General features: G+C 44.2%; 2 protein-coding genes across 4 annotated transcripts; both read right to left on the bottom strand.

Moving 5' to 3' along the window:
- Window positions 1–177: 177 nt before the first annotated feature.
- On the bottom strand, window positions 178–3,876 carry LOC128264110 (AP-1 complex subunit beta-1). 2 transcript variants are annotated; one of them, XM_052999449.1, is made up of 3 exons: window positions 3,768–3,876; window positions 1,996–3,459; window positions 178–1,930 (listed from the first exon to the last, which is right to left on the bottom strand). In XM_052999449.1, exons 2-3 carry the CDS (start codon window positions 3,418–3,420, stop codon window positions 590–592), a joined length of 2,766 nt encoding a protein of 921 aa, XP_052855409.1. In that variant the 5' UTR covers window positions 3,421–3,459; window positions 3,768–3,876; the 3' UTR covers window positions 178–589. The 2 variants fall into 2 exon arrangements, with proteins under 2 accessions (XP_052855409.1, XP_052855408.1); XM_052999448.1 differs by having other exon boundaries at window positions 3,755–3,864.
- A 288-nt stretch (window positions 3,877–4,164) lies between these two features.
- On the bottom strand, window positions 4,165–21,151 carry LOC128264112 (high affinity cationic amino acid transporter 1). Of its 2 annotated transcripts, none has more exons than XM_052999452.1 (13): window positions 19,745–21,151; window positions 14,652–14,777; window positions 14,391–14,544; window positions 13,569–13,700; window positions 13,367–13,465; window positions 13,093–13,301; window positions 12,265–12,436; window positions 11,455–11,638; window positions 10,773–11,365; window positions 9,377–9,542; window positions 9,077–9,287; window positions 8,914–9,010; window positions 4,165–7,989 (listed from the first exon to the last, which is right to left on the bottom strand). In XM_052999452.1, exons 1-13 carry the CDS (start codon window positions 19,778–19,780, stop codon window positions 7,715–7,717), a joined length of 2,454 nt encoding a protein of 817 aa, XP_052855412.1. In that variant the 5' UTR covers window positions 19,781–21,151; the 3' UTR covers window positions 4,165–7,714. The 2 variants fall into 2 exon arrangements, with proteins under 2 accessions (XP_052855412.1, XP_052855413.1); XM_052999453.1 differs by having other exon boundaries at window positions 4,165–7,986; window positions 19,745–21,150.
- Between the last annotated feature and the right edge of the window lie 927 nt (window positions 21,152–22,078).

The following is a 22,078-nucleotide window of genomic DNA, read 5'->3' as shown; positions in this document are numbered from 1 at the left end:
CTTTGAATCAAATAAAATAAAACCGGCTATCTAGTTATTTTAGTTACTAAGATACGAAAGATCAAACTCAAATCAACTTAAAATTCTATTGGATAAAGGACTTTTCTCGAAAATTGACTGGAGAAGTCGGCATCCGGCAAGTTTAAAAATGGCATAAAGAAAACAATGTCTCAAATATTTAGAGTGTTATGTCATACATTTTACTAGGACACGTACATATACATAGATGCCGTGCATGTGGGGTTACAGAGTTTTGGAATGCGATTACGCAACGGCGTGAACGGCTTGGTCGCAGCCTTCGCTGCCGTTGTACGTTGCAGTACGTCGAGGACATGCATCGCCAATTAACAATTAACAGTTCTCGCGACAAACTTGATTGGTTTGGTTTACATGTGTGCATATGCATAAATAATGTATGTAAGTGGCGAAGTCGCCAATAAACAATATAGTAATAATACGTAAATTACAATTTATGGTTGAGCTAATCTTCAACACGGTTTCCTCATTAACTGATCGCTCCGATTGCTTTGTGCTCCTCGTCCACCGACCGTCCGACGTCCCTTCCAGGCTTTCCGGGTGAGTGGCACGCTTACGGGGAGCGAATGATGGCCTCGTAGGCGGCGAAGATTATGTTGGCCACCTCCACGGAGCGCGATTTGAGGCTGAGTGTGGCGTCCGGGTTGCCCGGCTGCAGCTTCAGCTCCAGCAGCACCCAAATGCTGTTGGTCAGCTTGAGGGACTGGTAGAGCATGTCCTGGCCCTCGACGTTGCGCTTGGCGATGGTGAAGATGTTGTTGGTGGTCATCTTGGAGGCGATGCCGTCGGTGGTGCCGATGACGCCGCTCAGGCTGTACTGCAGCTCGTTGGCGGCGGGTATCTCCTTCCAGGTGTTGAGGAAGACGCGCTTGTCCAGCTGCCCGTCCTCGGCGAACAGAACGTTGCCGTGCACCAGGCAGGCGAAGTAGAATATGTCGATGTTGTTCTTCACGGCCACCTGCAGGTTGTTGAGCGGCTCCATGCGCTGGATGGGTCCATTAGTGCCCAGCGCCATGCTCACCTCGATGGACTGGTTGGGCGGGAGGGGTGCCGCCTGCATGGGCGTGGCGGGCACAAGACCGAAGCTGTTCTTGTTGAGTTGTATGGCGAAGTTGGTCATCGGCTGCATGGCCTTGTTGGTCAGGGTCATGTCCATGAACACCTCGCCGTTGCGGCGCGAGAACGTGCCCTGGATCTCGAGGCCTTTGCCCTTCTCCGCCGGCAGCCACGTGACCTTGGGGATCTGCACGCCCGCCGACAGCGAGGCGCCGCCCAAACCGAAAATGTCGCCCAGCAGGCTGGAGGCGCCGCCGGGTGCAGCCTCCGCCGGCGGGCCACCCAGTAGGATGTCCAGGCCGCCGCCCAACAGGTCCACGTTGCTGGTGGCCGCTGGCGCGGAGGGCATGGCGGGTGCGTTGATGTCCATGGAGAGCAGGTCGCCGATGAGCGACTCCTGGTTTGGGATGACCATGGCCTCTGAACCGGCGCCGCTCTCTGGCTGCTCGCCACCAGCTCCGGATCCGGCGGCGCGGTTGGGCAGCGACTTGCGCACTCCGGCACCGCGACCCTCTACGAACGCGGTCGGCGGCTTGTGGTACACGCTGGCCAGCGAGCTGATGTGGCAGATGAGCTCGTCCAGCAGCGTCGGCTCCAGGAGGTCGGTCTCCTCCGAGATGAGCGGCTTGTCGGCCAGCACCACCTCCTTGGCGGCGGCCGGGTCCGTGGACAGCAGGCGCCAGTAGATGAAGCCGCGGTCGCGCAGATCGGGATTGTCCGAATCCTGGGTGGCCAGCGAGAGTACGTGCTGCACCAGCTCCTGGGTGTCTGAGGGGCGCTTGAGGAACAGCTTGACCACGGCGGTGAGCAGCTGTAGCTGCACCTGCGCGTTCTCATCCTGAAAAGATTGAAGAGCGTTAAAGACTTGTTGGCAAGACAATGGCAAGCCAGCCAATGACCTACCTGAAAGCCCTCGAGGAAGCTGTCGAGCAGCTCGTCGGCATTGTCTATGCGCTCCGCGTACTCGCCAATGATCCACACCATCGATGCGCGTGCCTCCGGCTCGTCCAGAGTGTCCAGGTTCTCGCAGAGCGTGCTGATGATGCTCTCGTACTTGTTGGGGTACTTGCGGAATATGTCCTTGATGACCACGATGGCCTCCTGCACCACGTAGTTGACCTTAGTCTGGATCAGATCCAGCAGCGTGGAGACGCACCGCTCCGCCGAGGGCTCCACCTTGATGGCGCAGCGACCGATGGCGCGCACTGCCTTGCGCACAAAGTCCACGTCCACCTCGGTGGCGTACTCCTTCAGCTCGCTGAGCACCTGGGCGATGTTGCTCTGGTTGGCCAGCCGTATCATGATGTCCAGCTTCTCCAGCTTCACGTAAATGGGGTCATTGTACTTGACGAAGAACACCTTCATCTCGTGCTTGAGGATGTCCGGCCGCTTCTGGACGATCAGATTGATGTTGCGCAGCGCCACGTACTGCACCTCCGGCTCCGAGGAGAGCAGCGTGACCAGTGGCGGAGCCAGCTTCTTGGTGAGCGTAGCGCAGAAGTCGCTGTCGCTGGAGAGCATCTCGAGCAGCTTCATCAGCACCTTGACGGCGCTGAGGACGACGGCCGCGTTGGCGTGGGCCAGTCGCGGGGTGATTCGCTCGCAGATGGACTGCGCCTCGCGCTCATCCTTGGGACTGTAGTTGGCCAGCGAATCGAGGATGAAGACCTGGCCCCATTCGGTGCACTCGTTGAGGGCCGTCAGCAGCTTGTTGATGGTCACCGAGTTCATCTCCACCAGCGGTTGGCCGGACTGGCTGGCCTCGTTAATCTCGCTGAGCGCGGCCACCGCGTTGGCCACCACCATGGGATTTGAGTCGGACAGCAGGTCCTTCAGCTGGTCGAGGAAGCCCTGGTCCTCCACCATCGTGGCCGAGATGTCGTACAGCTTGGCCACGCACACGGCGGCCGTCTTGCGCACGTAGGGATCCTCATCCTTGAGGCACTTGCGCAGCGGCTCGCACAGGTACTCGGTGATCTTGTCCACCCGGATGCAGCCCATGGTGCGCACGGCCAGCGCCCGTATCAACGGATTCGAGTCCTCGCAGTCCTTCACGAACGTGTTCACCGCCATGATGGCCATGTCCGGCTGCGACTTGGCGTAGTTCATTAGGTAGAGGTAGACCAGCTTCTTCAGTTCCAGATTGTCCGTCTGCATGCAGTTGACCACGTCCGGGAAGAGGGCGGACACGTCCTTGCCCACGGTCATGCTGGCGATCACCTTCTTCACCGCCTCCTTCTTCTTCTCCTTCTTGTCGTTGTTCAGCTCCGACTTCAGCTCGAAGATCTCGCCCTTCTTGGTGGTGGTGAAGTACTTGGAATCGGTCATCGTGGTGGATGCTGCTCTGCTCCTCGCTGCAAACTAGCTCTGTGGATGTGGATCAAACCAGGGATGAGGAGCGTGAGATGTGCAAAACTGATTTTGATTATTGATTGCAATAATCCCCTTTCTTTTGGGGGCGTTGTGGGCGCTGTCACGGATTCAGCTAAATACGAATACGAATACCAACACACACCTACACACACACACGCCCGTATCGCGTATCCGCAGCTTGAACACGTCTCAAAGAGGGGGCTAAATTTCGGGAATGGCTTACAAATGGTTGGGCAAAAACAGGAGCCAGCGTTTCCGTCTGCCAGAGACTTTTCCAAACTGAGCTCACCTCTTTTAATTACCTTTTAAATGATTAGTTTTCGGGCACTGAAAAAATTGTTAGCTTTTCCTCTCTGCGTAATTAGTGCGACCGTTTGCCGGGGGAGTGACTTGACCGGAGCTCTCGAAAATACTACCGCATTTGGTATTTTTACTCAGTGAGAGAAAACAAAATCGAAAAATCGATATTTCGATAGTTCAAAACACAGATAATTGGCTTTTCAAACTAGAGTTGTGTTTTATACCCGGATTCCACTAAGCAATTGAGGAAACAACTAAAGCAAGATAAAACCAGGCTCACCCGTACGCCAAAGTCGTTGGTGAGGAGTTCCAAGGAGATGACAAAATGATAATCAACTAGGATTAAAATATGTACTGGACTGAGTTTATTCCGCGATTCCACCATGAAAAAGTCCAAAATTGAATATCCTAACAATTTTATTTTTTTAATATTCTCAAGAAATATCATTTAATAAGTTATTAACACAGAAAACAAATCAAGAGTAGTATTTGAATAAAAAAAGTTTTGTTTTTCTTATATTTTAACATCATTTCACTTTGGTTTGCTGTTTTGTTTTGTTATCGATCCATTGAAATATATATATATATATATACTCATCATCTCGGGATATTCCCATATATGTTATATATTAATAGTTGCATATTAACTTCATTCTCTCTCGACTTTCTCATCACTTTTTTCTCGTTTCCTCTCCTCACTTTTGTCTTTTGTCTTTTTTTTTTTTAATTTTTTAATAAATGAGTTCAGAATAATTTCAAAAATTTTGATGCTTCATTAGTAAAAGTTGTAAAGTTTGCTATTACACCTTAATTATATACACGTTTTAAATAAATCATACTCCAGTAATTCAGTCTTATGAAATAAACAGAAACTTAGGTACGTTATATTCAGCTGGAAAATCAATTAAGAAAGAAACAATCGTCTAAACGCTTTTCCAATCAACTAAACTAATAAATATGTATGTATGTATGGCTTATTTTCAGGTTTTTTATATTTAGGCTTGGCTCTTAAGTAAAAGGTCTGCTTCGCTTTCGGAATTTAAATTCTCTTCAATCGCGGTTTCTTTTATTGCTGTTCTTATTGTTGTTCTGTTGCTTTTTGTGTGCATGTCTATGCGTGTTTGTAAGTGCGATTGCTTCCGCCTTTTAATTTTCGGTATTTCTGATTCTGATTCAGATACTGGTGTCATACTGTTTGCTGTTTGAATTGCAGTTGCAGTCACAGTGGGCATAGAGACATTAGGGTACGTTTGTGTTCATTGTTGGCTTATGTTTTTATTCTCCGTTTAAGGAATTATAAAAGTTTGGAAATAATATGTCTTAGTAAAATGCATACTTGTGGTTAAAGGAAGCTTTTGTTTTTTTTTCCTTTACACTTATCGATATATTGCATGTTATGTTGACTTGGTTGTTATTCGCATTTAATTGGAACTGTAGAAAATCTATTAAAACTATCATATTCCCATTTAACATTTATCTTAACTTGGTGGTACCGAAAGAACCGAAAGGTGGAAGAGCAAGCTGCTTCAGCCCGCAGTTACTGGATTGCCTGAACTGTAACTTTTGTTACTTACGAATGACATAAGTACGGGTGAAACTCCTCTGAGCGCACACTTAACCGACAGTTGGGATAATCCTCCTTCACTGGCCAAAAACCTCTAGTCCGCATAAGAAAGCGACTATCAGTTTGAATAAGTAGTTTGACCCAACTTGGTAACGGAATAAACTTGGAATGGGACTGTCGTAATCGTAAATAAGTGATCGGTTATCGAAACTATCGGTTGAATGTGGACTCGGTGAGTTCCGTTAGATTTACGTCTCAACTTTAAGCTGTGTGGTAGGATATGTTATTCTTTAGTTATTACTTTTGTATCTGAGTTTCGTTTCCCTTTAGTTGCTTCTTTGTTGTGTCTTTTTCATAAAAATATACATTCGCACTGTTCTTGTTGTCTGCCTGTATAGTTGTGTATGTACAAAACGTATTTGGTTTGAGTTTTCGAACAAATTAGAAAGTTAGAATACATATTACTTGGTGCGGGACCAGTTGGGTGGCACTATGTCTTAAGTAGTTGGTCCAAAAAGGTCCTCTTCGAAAACCCTAATACATACATATGTATATAGTAATATAGTGAGTGAAACATGGAACTAGTTTTGTTTTAAGTTTTCGGCTACTGGTTCGAGGAGTGCAGGGTGCATTGATTTGGCACTCGAAATTTAACTGATCAACCGAATGGAATCGAACGAAAACAGTCAAAAACAAACCATCGAATGTCTTAGACGGTACGGTTGTACATATATAAATAGTGTTTTTTCTCTGTTTCGGGGCTAGATCGGAAGCTAGCCCTAGGTTATTGAGTTCTTGTTGCAATCTTTGATATTCGCTATTCGGAATCTTTCCTGTACAAAGTCGTTAAGTACAAAAGGAATAAATTATCATAAGTATTATTATTATTTAAAAGGTCGATTTTTCTTTAACTTTGCCATATACTTGTAATTTAGCTAAAAATAGTTATGCAGTGTTTGCTTGTACATAGTATGTATATAAAGTGGAAAAAAGTATGCTTGTACATAAATGTTTTCGTTATCATATTTGCTTTTGGTTTAAGTTATCATTGTGTTTATACATATTTGTAGTTATGCTTGCTTTGGTTTAATTCTTGGTTTAAGTTTGAATAGTTCAATAAATATTTGGTATTCTTTGGTATTTGTCTATATGGTAATTTTTTTAAATATATATGCATATTTGTATAATTTTTGCTTGGTATTCCATTAGTAAAATGAATTGTATTACAACGAACGCGAAATGCCGCTTAAAAATGAGTTTTAGCTTAGCGCGAGCTTCTAGAATAAAAAACAAATAACATTCCGATAGAGTGAGTGAGACGGTATGGCCGTAGGCAGAGCGTACTGTACAGTACTGTCTCGGCCAAGCGCCGTATAAAATGCATAGCATAAATAGGTAAACAACAATAGAATCATACATAGGTACAAAAGGATCGTGTTTTAGATCGTCAGGTGAGAGTCTCTGTGTGTGAGCAAATCCCAACGTTATGCAAAGATCGTCTTGGTTCAGAGGGCCTGTATCATTTGGGGTTACGAAAGGTCTCCTCCGACCTCTTCCGGGGATCTTTTCACAAGTCTAGGGTTTTTACGTTTGTCTCTTGTGGATGTGGATGTGGATGTGATGTGTATGTGTATGTGGGTGTGAGTGTGAGTGTGGGGGTGATGGTGCCTAAAATGTACAGTTGTGCACGGTACCACCCCAAAACCCAACTCACTGCCGGATATATCTGCCTTCCCTCAGAAATATGCTCAGGAATTGTGTATGTTGTCTGCCTTCCCGATTCCTGTGCTGAAAGCCGATTGACCAACGTCACCCAAAACGCCTGCCAATCGGAGTTGAGCACAATCGATCATCGATCATCGGTTATCGGCTATCAGTTATTGGTTATCTGCTGTCTGCGTGATTTCGGTTATCGTCTATCGCTAATCGGTCGGTTTGCATCAGGGTTCGGTTCGGTTAATTGGAACTCGGCAACTTTGCACTGTAACTCTTTGCTGAACTAATAAACCATCGCTATATATGTAAATATATATACTTTCTTGTATAATCAATATATATGTGTATATATTATGTATTGTATATGGTATATGGTATATGGTATAGGTGTATAATGGTGACCTCGCTGGGTTCGGCCGGAGTGCAGTGAACAGTGCCTCCGCCGCCCACGACACATGCCTTGTATACGGTATGCATCTGCAAAACGGTAACGACACACTTTGCCATACGGTTAAACTTAACATCTCTAGTTGTATTTACAAGTGAGTGAGCTACACCCGGCGGGATCGCGGTTTCGGGATCGTAGTCCTTCGTGGGTGGAGCTTCACTCGGGAATCAGCGGGGAGGTCGGTGTGTGGAACGGACTGGGAGCTGTGCAGATGGTGTCGCTTAGTCCTCCCACGAGGGAAACTGGCCCTCGTCCACGAACATGCTGAACTGGCCGGTGTACTGGCGTTCCATCGGCGGATTGCTGCCCGATCCCGATACCGATCCCGATCCCCTCGTCTGGCCAGGGATCGGGGGAGGTGGCACTGGTCGGTTGGGGCCCGCGGTGCTCCTGCCCGTTGGCTTCTCCGCCCCATTGCCCTGGCCGCCACTCCTCGAGCTGCCCTGTGCCGACGAGGAGGACGACGCGGTCTTTCCGTAGTTATAGCGTTGCTCTGCTGGACACAAACAAATGAGTAATAAGTAGTTTTCGGAAAAGAAGGCTAGCGACTAAGGACAACAATTGTCAGATTATTTTGCAATCGGAGGATTCCAAAAAAGAATTGGTCGACATATTTAAAAACATATTGGTGTAACATGGAGTGTCCTACAAATCTCTTATATTTTGAGTAATAATTGTTTTCCTAAGTTTGACAAAATGCACTCCACTCCACAATTCAATTCAATTTTTGGATAAGACTGATATTTTTACCCATGCAGAGGTTTTTATAGCTTTAGTCCTATAAAGTATACATATATACTCGTGATCAGCATCTTTAGCAGAGTCTGTCCGTTTCTTTGAAAACTAGCCTCATAGTTTTAAAGCTATATGAATGAAACCTTATTAAAATACTTATTTCTATTGCAGGTATAGGATACGGACCGGATAGGACGCTTATATTATATGGAAACAGTCGGAAAATAAAATGAAAACAAATTATAACCTCGTTTTTATAAGAATATACTGCGAGATATACTGATGTCTTTATATTTTAGAATTTAGAATCATATAGCTGACAAAGCTTCGTTGTTATTAATATAATTTTTCATTTATGTAAAAGCTGCAAGGGCATATAAACTTCGGTTTACCAAACTTTGCTTTCTTTTTGTTTTAAAACAACAAATTACCCATCCGCCATGTTGGCCACAGTGTTATGTATGCGTAATGGCACAATTTTTTATATTGTTATTGAGTGTACAATTTCCAAAAGAAAGGACAGACTAGCGATCTATATATTAAAAGTCTTTCGTTCGAGGAAGAATATATATGCCAAGTCACAGTTCTATAGTGTTAGTGGTCTAACACCATTTATTGTTTGTCACCCGAGAGGCGGAAGGGACACTTTGGGGAACGGTGCTATAAATGCGAAGGATGCACTTACTCGACGTCTGCTTCACCTCCTTGCTGGCCCAGACGGGCTCGTGGGTCTGGTTGTACGATTGCTGATCCCACACGGCCTTCTCGTCCACGTTTTTGCTCTGGATGGTGGGGCGATGGATGATTTTAGGAGGTGGAGGGATCACACAGTCAGTAGAAACACTCACGTAGTCGACGTGCAACTCCAGGTCGTCGCTGGCCTGCTCCAGGCTGCTGTGCGTGATGCCGTAGTAGAAGTACATGACGAATCCCAGGGACATCCACACGGTGAAGCGGACGAGCGTCAGGATGCTCAGCTTGAATATCAGGTAGATGTTCACGGTGATGGCGATGGCCGGTATGAACGGTAGTCCGGGCGTGAGGAAGGCCAGCGCATACCTGGACGAGATCGGAATGAGATGGGAAGACGGGATGATGGGTTAGCTGGTGCTGAACTGGCGAATGGGCGAACGGCGGCGTGGAGTTACCTATTCTGCGGCTGCCTCGATATAATCAATAGTATCACAAGTATGCCGATAAACAAAATGAAATAAATGAAGGCGGCGAAGCCACCGGACCACCCAATGGCCGCGAACAGGTCCAGGAAGAATATGAGACCAAACATGATGCCCACTAGCTTGGTGACGTACATGCCTGGTGGACCGAGGTCGATGTCGATGTCGATGGATCAGTGGTGCGTCGGTGGTAGATCAGATCGGATTGGATTAAATTGGATTGGATTGGAAAAGCATAAGCAAAGAGTCAATTTAAATAGCAATTTTGTTGTGAATGGGTCTTTAACTGGAACCAAAGGCGCAGACATAGTTTTGGGTAAACATTGCTCCCTTTCAGCGGGTGAATAAAGTTGTTCACGTTTTTCTTCGGTATTACGCACTTTACACATCGGTTTCCGTATTTTTTAAAAATTGTTATTTTTATATATAAAACAATTTACTCATTAATCAAGTATTGTAAACCACAATTACCTAAAATCAAAATTTCATTAGGTTCAATCTATTTCATTAACAGAGGGTACGCATAAAGCCATTAAAATGTGACATATTCTAGTTTATACGACTGCATGTATTTAACTTTTACCATATGGACGATCGAACAGTCCAATAGATCCACACGAAGACAAACTTCTATTTTAATCGACATTTACCACTACAAAGCAGTTCCCCTGCACTCATCCATCAGTAAGACTATAATTAGGTTTCGGCATTCTCTGCAGCACTCGTCTATTATCTATTATTATTTAAATCAGTAGCTTGGATCGCAGCGAAGGTGATTTTTTCAGCCCTATTAAGTGTATATATTCGTGATTAAGGATCCAGGTGAGAATTTATTAGCTTTCCATTGTTTCCTTATTCTTGTTGAACTAAGGTATTGGATGATTAACTATGCAATTCAGTAACTCAGGAAACACTGCAACTAAAAACTAATAATGTTTATCGTAAGTATTGACCTTAGATCATTATTTTCAAGCTTATTTCTTTCCTAAATTAATATTGGGGTCTTTCCTTATTCGTTAACCTTTTATTATTTCGTAATGTATTATATATCAAGTGCTCAACTGACGTAAAGCCATATCCTTTATCCTTAATAAAAGTGTACAAAACAAAACAAATAAAAATGGTCAATTTTGTTTATTTTTTTTTAATTTTACGTATCTATTACAAAAAAAAACGGATTTAAATCGGTGTTCATGCCATCTAGTGGGTTAAGTGGGTTAAGTAGAGGAATTATCCAAAAATCAAGGAATTATGTTTTCTAAGTGCATGTGAACAAATCGACTTTGTCCACCCACTGAGCAGCACAATTGACCCAAGACTAAAAAACTACGGGAACTGGAACGGGAATGGGGACTCTTCGGATACGTACCACTCTCGGCGGTGGCCTGGCCGGGATTGATCCAGGGGAAGAAGCCGGGACACAGGTACGCGTAGTCGTGGATCTTACGGGTGACGAAGTTCAGGCCCATGGCGTCGAAGGCGGTCGCCTGGCCGGTGGGTCCGGTGGGTGCGCCGTGCACACTGCCGTAGAACTTGTTCTCGGAGCGGTCGGACACCAGGAACTGGTCGTCGCGCCCGCCCAGGAATCCCTCGGGGCTGTCGTCGATAAAGGAGTCGTCCGAGTCGGACATGCCGCGCGTGACACGCTTGATGGTCAGCTTGCCGGGCACCTCGAGCACCTCGGCGGGCGTCACATGGGAGCGGGAATCGCTGGCCGTTCCGGGCGCCACCGGGGTGCGCAGCTGGGCCGGCAGCAGCTCCACCAGCGAGGTGCTGTGCGGCTGGTAGCGCAGCACCAGGACACAGGTGGACACCAGCGTGTAGGCCAGCAGCGTGCCGATGGACATCATCTCGACGAGGATCTCCAGGCGCACGGTGAGGGCCACCAGGGCGGCGGCCAGTCCGCTGCCGATCGTCGCCAGTCCGGGCACGTTGGTCCTCTGCCACAGCTGTGACAGTTGCCTGCAGGGGATTCGATTTGATTGGATTGGGTTCGATATCGGAAACGGAAACGGAAACGGAAACATGGCGGGAAAGCGGCATTCACTCACCTGAAGATCAGCCCGTCTTGGGCCATGGCATAGATGACGCGCGGCATGGGGAACATGGAGCCAAACATGGCCACCGAGAGGCCAGCAGTGGCTCCGACGGCCACCACGGCCCGGCACTTCGGGGCATTCACGTAGGACCACATCTGGACCAGCGCCGCTCCCGTGTTGATGTGATCGTAGGGAACTGGGAATCGGAAAGGGAAAGCATTCGATTAGAGCAACCCCAAAAAGTGCACTTAGAATTCCAAACCAGTATGGTATTAAAATAATTTTAATAAAATTATATCCATATATATCGAATTTGTGGCCACTATGTATAAGCCTGTGGATCCAAATGGTATTGGAAACATATATACATATATATATTTTAAATTGAATATATTCCTACATTGAATATTCAGCTTCATCAGTGCCAAAAGAGCTAAGTAATTTAATTTAAACTTGTTGCAATCGGACCATCTTCTTCATATACCTATTAATTTTTCTTATAGGGATTTACCTATTACTCTTTGAGTCATAAAATATAGCTTAGTTAAGTCCTAAACAACAACTTATGATTCCAATGGACCTATTGTCTCCTAAATCTATATTTTGAAAGTGCTATATACATTTTAGCTTTAATTTTCCTAATATCAACAACTTAAACCGGTAATCCGATTGTCTTGAAGTTTTGACAGAAATGGCTCTCAAGTTGTGTTTTCAAAATTATTTCAAACTTGCAATACTTTGGTCGAAAGGCTTGGCTTAATGGAAAAAGAAATAGTTCGTGCTTTTAGATTGAATTCCGGTTATCCGCTTAGATTCACTTACCCACTAATGTTAGGACTAGACTAACGCTAACGTAGGCGATTAGCACGACGACCAGGGAACCCACGATCGCCTTGGGTATGCTCTTCTGCGGATTGTGCGCCTCCTCGCCGGTTGTCGCTATGATGTCGAAACCGATGAATGCGTAGAAACAGGTGGCGGCACCGGAGAACACCTGTTGCACGGAAAAATCGTATATGATGTTACATAAAAGGGATGTTTGAATTACTACTACACAAATATTGGGAGTCGAAGATACAGCTCGAGTCATAAGATCACAGAAATGGTTCAGCTCTTAAGCAATAATAAGCTGTAAAATGTCAAAACAGACTTTTGCTTTAAAATTTTATTAAAAATGTATTGCAAATTCTGGAGATCAGTAAAAGTCTCTTTTTAATTTGAAATGTATATGGTGACCATAAATTTGTCAGCTTATGAATCCAATACACCTCTTAAGATAACATGATGCCCAAGAGTCGCGAAAACGGTATCCACAATAGACTACAATATCTTTGTTCATGGCCGCTTTTAGGAATATATTTGTATAATATATGAGCTTAAGAATTAACGCGGATACTCAAAATAATAGTTTTAATCCGAAGAATTTGAAAAACATATTTTAATTACTTAAGAGAAGTTAATTAAATTGAACGACACGGGCTGTTCGAGCTGTGAAAGTTTAAATAAAGCGAGCTTGATTACATTTATTGATTTGTGGCTATGAGCTATGATTAATGAATCAACTATTTCTGGATTTAGTGATCTAGGAACTGTTTCTAAAGTCAGAATACAAAACTTGAACAGATCAGAATGGCTTATGTTGGTACTCACTCCACTCCAGCCGTAGGGCAGGAAGCCCTGGTGCTCGGACCACGTCTTCGTGTCCACATAGAACAGGCCGGCGGCCATGACGAACACCCACGTGGCCAGGTTGACGGCGTTGAGGGAGTGGTTGAAGATGACCGACTTGCTGGCACCCATCGCCAGGACGCAGGTCATCAGCAGCGTTATGCCGAAGGCAATGAAGTCCGGTGGTTTGCCTACAGATTTTAGGTTTAAAATTTAGGACAGGACTCCCAAGTCGCAGCCTATGTGCAATACTCACCGAATATCGTGCCGATGGACTCGCTTATCGTTCGCGCAATGGCATTGCCGGTCAGGGAATCGAAACTCGAACTTAACGCACAGGCACAGGCACTTGTTCCTGTCAGAAGTCAGAATCAGAGTCAGAATCAGAGTCAGAATCAGAATCAGAATCAGAGTCAGAGTCGAAGGGCTAAATTTAGAGGCATGTATATAGTACTCACCTATTAGATATTCCAATATCATGTTCCAACCAATTATAAAAGCTACGAACTCTCCAACCGCCACATATGAATACATATAGGCCGAGCCGGATGTGTGTGGCACACGAACGCCAAACTCCGCATAGCAGGCGCCTGTTGATCATCAGATGGGATTAGATTTGGTTACTAGGACTTTCAGAAGGCCAACTGAACCACTGAATGAAACAATTCGGTGAAATCACATTCCAAAAAGATTGAAATTTCGAAGCGTTTGACATAACCAATCAAACTTTTAAAATTTAAATCTGCTTAAACCCCCCAGGCTTTACTGAAGTTACAGAAAATAATAAAAAACTTTTTCTTTTCTATAAAGTTAAACGCATTTTTCAGTCAATTTAAATCTGTATTAATTCCTAAAGGTTCGATTTTACAAAGTCAATGAGTTAATTTTAATATTTACCATAGCAAAATACAGTTTATGACATTGATTTAGTCAATGTTTTTCTTTACCAGGTTTGACATTCGTAACGATTTTTGTGAAAACAGTACCCAAAACAGATTTCTCGTTCAGAAAAGTAACATCACATTGAACAATTTGGCTTAATGTTGACTTTTGTTCATAATTTACAAGCTATCTCCTAAAACTGTCGATATTTTTTGCTAAACATTTGATTTTCTGTGACTCCCAACTAACATTTAGAGCTATGCAAATTTGTCTGAACAAAGTAGATATATGCAATTTTCTATATCACGACACCATTTTCAAATGTTTCCCTTTTTTGTTGTGGGTAAAAACCCCGAATTGGTCCAATCAGTCAGCTGAAGGGCATGGCCATTGCTTACCTGAGAAAATACTCGCTATGGCGGCTATAATAAAACTAATAATCACTCCGGGTCCGGCTATCTTCTGGGCCACCATGCCGGCTACCAGGTACATGCCCGTGCCGCAGCACGATCCGATGCCCAGCGAGGTCAGGTCCAGCGTGTTCAGACATTTCTGTGTGGACAAAGATGGGGAGATGGTGATTTTCAGGGGGGAGGGGGGGGGGGGGGGGTTAGAAAGGAGCAACTCGAAGGTCGAATCCGAGTCCTCGACCGACTCACCGTTAGCTTGGGCTTCTGTGGCTGTGCGTTGCCGTCCTGCAGCTGCTTCACGTCCTTGGTGCGGATGAGCTTGGGCAGGAGCGTCGTCGAGCTGACTCCCGGCGGCAGGGGCACCCTGAACTTGACCTGAAATCGGAACCAGAGTGCAATTAATTGGAGGACCAAGAACCAACGTTGAAAGATGAGTGCCACCCATTCATGCACATCAGTATTCTTTTAGCCGCCAGAGCCGAGTGCTCTCCACTGATAACTGGCGTCAGGGCAAGAGGAACACAAAATGGCAGGATGTGGCGGAGCGAGAGGAGCCAGAGGAGCCAGAGGAGCCAGAGGAGCCAGGCAAGGACCTGCCAATCGATATTCGCAACAAGTCCAGCCTGCCCTTGCAACGAGCTTTTGTACACTCGAGAAAAAAATGCATATATTTCAAGTGCCAAGAGGGTCAAAAACAGATACATGTCGACTTTGTGTGGTCGGAAATGATTTCTTCCTTCAACAAGGGGTTCAGATGGTATTCTAATTCTGTACACTCAAGAAAAAAACTGACATTTTCGGATCATATTTCAAGTACGAAGAGAGTCATACAGTTTACCAACATTTTATATGGAGTTTCAGTGCAAAGTGTACTTAAACTTATTTTGCCCACGGTATATACAAACTTGTTGGCTACTTTGTTATTAATGCTGACAATATACCATGTATGTGGTCGGAGATGCTATTTTCTTTTAGAACCCTTGCCAGAGGGTAATCTTGTTGTACTCGATGTTTTCGACACCGCAAATGTGTACATTAATCGAGTGTGTCTGTCCGTTTCAACGCAAACAAATCCCTCGTTTTAAAGCCATCTGAATAAAATCTATATGTCGAAACGGTGCGGAAAGGACGACTGTTTTAAATAGATGCCATAAGAACAATAGGAATAATATCCGCATCTACTTAATTTTGAACATCCTGTGTGAGTAGAACGTTTTTACATCAATAAGTTAAATTTGTAGAGAGCAATTTTCGTAGCATACGGTGAGAAAGATTTACTTTTTGATTAATAAAAAAATGCTTTCATACAAACATTTATCAAGTTATTAGCATTAATATTAATATTATTAGCATTATTAATTATAAAATAATAATAAAAAATGTTTTTTCTTGCTCAATCTTTTTGTGTTAGTTAATCAACATTCGAGCTTTGAAAGTTAGAGTGTAAACAAAATAGATTTGACTTTGAATCACATCAACAATACATTTAACTTTTCTAAACCTTTAATGTTGGTATTATTTGATGTTCAAATCTCATTAAAATCTCATAAAAAAAACATTCTGAACAATGAATATGTTAATCCCAAACCTTAACGCTAAAAATAACGAGTTGCTTGCGTGGTAAAACTCTATAAAGGCAATAAGTGCAAATAGGATGTAATTTTTTATTGCTTTAATGCGGCATCAACTGACTGACATTGTTCCAAGTATATATTATATATCATTTAACCATATCAATTAAGAATCTATTTATGGCTGGCACAGAGTTTATGACTTGCCAATCAGTATATTTAAAGAAACACTTTGTCAAACACATGTATTACCCGAATCCAGACTGATAGAACTGGCTCTTCACCTTAATTCTCTTGGCCAAAAAAAATTGTGTTCTAAGAATAAACAAGAATAAAATGGCCTCCAAAAATAAATAATTAATTCACAAAATAAATCACAGTTGTAGGACTCTAGGAAACATATTTTCTTCAGTGTTTGTCAACCAATTTGATGTCCTTAATTGTTTTCCGATGTCATACACAGACTTGTTAGAAATACTTCACCTAGTTTACCATTAATAGCAGTTGAATTGGGAATCAATTGCTCAGAGCAAAAATATCCCCGTTTGAAACTCCCACAGATGTTCTCCACTATAGATTCCCGTTCGCCGCTTCCATTTCCATTTCAATTTCCATTTCAGGAGAAATGGAGGTCTCCCAAGGAGGACCTCGCTGCACTCATTTCAGGGGTAGCCTTTGATGTCAGCTGCAGTGGCCGACATCGTTTGTTCCCCAGCTAAATGCCATGTCAGCGGGTAGGCAGTCGACCGCAGATACCCCCTTGCCGCCTTACCCCCTTGCCCCCTGTCTCCTCCCAGACTCCATTGCTCTGTCTCCCTGTGGTGGCGGTGCTCAAAGTGGATGCGTGGGCGCCTTGTTCCTCTGTTCCGGGAAAATGATCCACGAACACGATGACGGGCCCGTCCTTGAAGCAATCAAAGCCACCAGTGAGCCAGTCGCCTCCATGGCCGCTGAAGCCACTCCGCGCATCCCATCCACTTCCATGCCATCCCATCTCATTGCATATGCGACGCTGTCCTTCGACTCGCCAGCGCTCCACCCTTTGTATTTCAATGAGTACCCTGCTACCCCATACACTTATATCCTTGCAGAGGGCATTTTCGTTTTGGTCGGAAGTTTGTCATCGGATGACCTTGTAACCGAAGCTGTTGATAATGCACTTCCAACATAAACAACCATTTTTGACAAATCTCCTATATTAATATCAAATCCGTGAAACGTATGGCAACAGTCCCTGTAAAGATTTGTCTTTTATCAAAGCTAGCTGAACAATTTGACCATAAAAAATCAGCCCCAAATGATTTAACCTCCCTAGCACAAATGGTTTAAAGCTGCACCTATAGCAATGGTAACTTATATTAAATATCTTTTATAAATAACCCAAACATATTAATTTTTTTCATTTACATGTAAGATTTTCATACATTATGTACACCATATGTTATTATGCCGCAATAGGAGGACCAGCATTTACCCAAATACCAAACGTGTTTATAAAAGTCCAAGCAATATTAGTAGTTAAAGTAATCACACAAAATTATGTTAAGTACCAGACCGATATAGGCAAAAAAAAAAAGTAAGATTAAATTTGGATATATTATTATCCACCTTACCGGTGGGGAAACTTATCACGCATATGAATACACTATTAACGTTATTTAGTCATTAATTGAGAAATCTTGATTAGATAAACTCAGCTAATAATAAGAGAGGTCTAAAATTATGGATTCTAAGCCGAACAAGGCGTAAGCCTCAAGGATAAGCGGCAAGGGTATTTCTTGCTTCGGCTCTTGCAACATACCCTTTTTCCTAGTGCTCTTTATTTTTCTATTTTCTTTTTTTTTTTTGTAATTTGGCGTTATTAATGGCCCGCAAGTGTCAGGGGATGAGCCGCAACTGCAGTGACAGCAGCCAGCAGCCAGCACCCAGCAGCACAAAAGGTCAGCCCGCCGAGGAAGGGGATGGACTGCCCGGGGGACGATAATCTCGCGGGGTGTCCGGCTGGCCCTTTTTGCCAGATAAGCCAAGTCTGGGTGAAAGGGGGCATCTACAAGTATAGAATATTTATTCTTCTGAGAAAGATTTCTGCACAGAGACAGAAATACTACCCAATAAACATTAAGATTGTGGGGAATATTTTAAAAGTGCTTAAAGACATTAAGGTTGAGCCAGTGAAAAGCGACTTAGAACTTATATTACATGTTCATTATTTCGTAAACAAAAACTAAAATTATTGTAAAAAAAAACATATTTAACTAAATAATCGCTAGTGAATAATTGAAAACCCTTAAGTTAGAGGTTCGATTCCAACCAGTAGTACGTTTTTATAATTAATATTAATGTTGATGTTAATGATGACTATTTTTATCTATTATTTAATACACATAACACGTAAGTAAGTAAATATGTAGCGTAAAATTCCTTTGTAAACGTAAGCTACAAAAAATTATATATTTTTTTATATTTTGTACTTTAACACTTGAATTTATTTTATCGAATTTTATTTTAATAAAATATAAACTTAAGTGTATCAAACTTTGATTTTATCACAATACCTCGCGGCGGAAATCAATTACTTGACATTCAAATGAGACAACCCAAACCGTTTTCAACGGTAGCCGTTAGCACTTTTGCATTCTGGCGCGAGGCACGGGCTTAATACAAAAAATAAGCCCAAACTTCTGTAGATATTCTTGGTAAATAATACTTTTTGGATTTCGCAACATAGAGATGGCCACGCGTGGAGCTGATATTTCAAATCATTGTTCTCTGTGTGGCAGTATAGCATACTTTCCGGGCGGCTAAGCTCGTCTTGCAGCCAGCCACACACTGCGTATGAGCGATATTGTCATTACAAAGCTCCTCCGCCTGTGGCCATCCCGCTCGCACCTAATCCTGGCCCGAAAACACATGCTTCTGGGAGTGCGATTTCGGATTGGGTGGAAAGGCCGTGGAACGGCAGTCGAACTGGGGATTTGGTCTAGAGACGAGCGGCTCCAATTACAGCTGCGGCTGTAAAGGGCCAGCGCAACAGAAGTGGCAATAAAGATAACGCCGAGCCAAAAATGTGGCCCCTTTCGTGGCCATCCCTTTAGCACTAGAACTGGTGGTTGTGGGTGGATGGGTGAGTGTTTGGTTGTATATATATATATGTATATATTTATTTTTTCGGATTTCTTGTTGTTTTTATGCTTTGGCATTGAAGCTCGGTGAAAGTGTAGTCGTACTTGCCACGTCTATGCTCGTTCGTCGATGACTTGCTCGTCCGTGTACTTGTGTGGGTGAGTGGGTGGGTGGGTGGTTGGTTGGTTGGTTGGTTGGTTGGTTGGTTGGTTGGCGAGCTTCTTCGTTGTCAAATGGATTTGCATAAGTCCACGCCACACCACACGCACACACATGCCGTTGCCTGTGTAAATGGCTGTGTAACTGTGTGCGTCGGCGTTCGGCATCATAATGACCTTTTTGAGACATACCATTACAACGGAGCCCCATTAACACACGCACACTGTGTGTGTGTGTATGTGTGGGAGTGTGGGAATGTGAGTGGATGTGAGTGAGTGGATGAGGGGGCTCCAATTTTAGCAGTGACCAAAACTCTGTGTCAGATTCAGTGAAGAAATAAAAATACACTTTTCAGCCTACTCTACCGGAGGAGGAGGAGGAGGAGGAGGAGGAGGAGGAGGAGGAGGAGGAGGAGGAGGAGGAGGAGGAGGTGGGGGGGTTTGTTTGGTTTTGGTTTCTTATGGTCTTTTTTCGGCTTGTGTCGCTTACCTTCTCTAGCACCAACAACAAATCCGACGGCTTCATTTCGCTTTGTATCTGCCGTCAACAGTTATTACCAAAAAGGACAGCGCTCTTTCCGGGGGTGCAGCGGGGGCAAGGGCGGTGGGTGTCCTGTGTTGCAGAGAATTCGGCGATTGTTGCACTTGAATGCGCTGCCTTCGTACAAAGGGTCCTTCGAGTGATAGTGCTTTTTCTCGTTCGCTCGCTCACTCGCTCACTCGCTCGCACTTTCTATCCTTATCCTTATCTTTAGCTGAGGGAGCAACGCAGACTGGGGATCCTGGCTGTTGTTACCGTTAAAACTGCTGTTGCTTCTTTGTGCTTCACATTGATTTTGGCCAGCAACGTCATTCTATATTCAACAGTTTACGGCTGAAGGACCCGCGCCCGTTGATTCTGTCGCACGCTCGTATTCAATTTTCACTTTCGGTTTTTCGCCAGCACTGTCACTGTCACTGTCACTTTCTCTATCTCTATCTCTATCCCAACCGCTCTTGTTGTTGCGCGCCTTAGCCTTCACGTGGCCCCAAACACACACGCACACTCGCGCACTCGTGTGTGTATATACTCCTATATCCTTATCCCTTCACCGTTGCACGTACAGGGACAAACAGCACAGCACAGCACAGCACATCACATCACACAAACAAAAAGTCAAATGCCACCGTCTTGTCAGGGACTGGGGCTTGCAGTTAACATAAATGATAATTATCCTGTCCTGGTCACCGTTTCTCGGCCACGTTTCTTCTCGCAGGCGGACGCGACGCGCTTCTCGCCTCGGTATACGGTGACTGAATGCCAGCGATTTTTCCGTGTGTATCACTTTTTTGTGTAGAGCCAGGCGAGTAGTGTGGCCTTTCCTTTCCGTGGCTCCTTCTGCAGGAGCTTTTGTCCTACAACATTACATGCGTGCGAAGCGGCGAATGGCGAATGGCGAACGGCGAGGTTGGCAGGACGAATACGAATGGCGGCGATCTGGCAACGCCAGCGTGGCCGCGAACAGGAAGTTTCTTGTATCTATAACAGAGTTGTCCTTCCAAAGCTACAAGTTACCGTTACCCGACTTTCGGTTTCAATTTCACTCCCTCTCATCTCACAAACGCACACTCACACAAGACACCTTCGCTCTCTTGCTCTTTCGCTCTCCACCCCCCACACGCACGAAAGTAGGCAACGGAAAGTGCAAGCAGCGAGCGCGCAGACGCAACCCCCTCTCCTCCTCGCGCTCTTGCGCCATCACATGTGTGTGTGTGTGTGTGTGTATGTGTTGTCAGAGAGGCGCTCAAGGGTATGCAAATACACATACTCCCTAGAGGCGCCGCGCCGCTTTCATCGGAATTGTGTAATGGTACGGGCAGCATATGTGTGCGCACCTGTTAACTGCTGTTTGCCGTTTGCTGTTACACACTTGCCTGCCACCCACCACCCACCACCCAACACCCACAACCCAACACCCACAACCCACTGGCTATGGCCTTAAGCCAGTCCCCATCGTCAGTGCCGCCCAAATGCCATCGCAATTAAAGCTGCCAAAAGCTCGCCCATCAGAAGGGATAATCGCGTGCTTGTGCCACAAGATGGCGCCCCCATCTGAAGGGCTTTGGGTTCCGAGGATTGCACAGGTTCCGGCATAAGCTCGTCGTCTTTGAAAAGAATTCTCATTCTTTAAGTAATCCAATAGATAGATCCGATATTATCAATGTGATAATTTTTAGGACATATATTGAGGCTGATTCCAGCCTTTTAAATTAAAACTGCAAAAAGGTAAAATCGTTATTTTTAAGCATTAAAATTCGAAATACGATACTTTGCTTCGCTTTCAAATGCTCATGACGCTTAGTTGCTTTGCCTTTTAAAACTGCAAAACTTTTCACACCCAAGCTAAAATATGCCATATAATAACAGATTTGTAAGACTTTGACTTAGACTTAAAGTTGAATAACTTATAAATGACGTTGTAATACAACTAAAAAGTGTAAAAACCTTTTTAGCACATTACGGAAAAATATATGCTCCATTAAAATGCTGTTTGCGAGCTTTTCCCGGAATTTAATTGGAATGCGAAGATTATGACTTATCAACTAACTAACAGCAATTGCAGATCAAGATGTGATTATGATGAATGTATTGGCATATATATATATCAAATACAGTCATCCAATTATGAAAATATCAAACGGTCCCCACAAATTACTATAATGATGTACCGATAAATACATAAACGCTTGATATTTTTAATATGCACTTAATGAGCCCAAAAATGCTGTCGATTTTTTGATTCTAGAAATTGGTTTAAAATACAGAGCAAGATCAAAACGTTAT

This window comes from Drosophila gunungcola, unplaced genomic scaffold (genome assembly GCF_025200985.1).
Source record: "Drosophila gunungcola strain Sukarami unplaced genomic scaffold, Dgunungcola_SK_2 000057F, whole genome shotgun sequence".
NCBI classification, from domain to species: Eukaryota; Metazoa; Arthropoda; class Insecta; order Diptera; family Drosophilidae; genus Drosophila; species Drosophila gunungcola.
The sequence above is the reverse complement of the archived record's forward strand: the minus strand, read 5'-3'. Positions and strand labels throughout refer to the sequence as shown.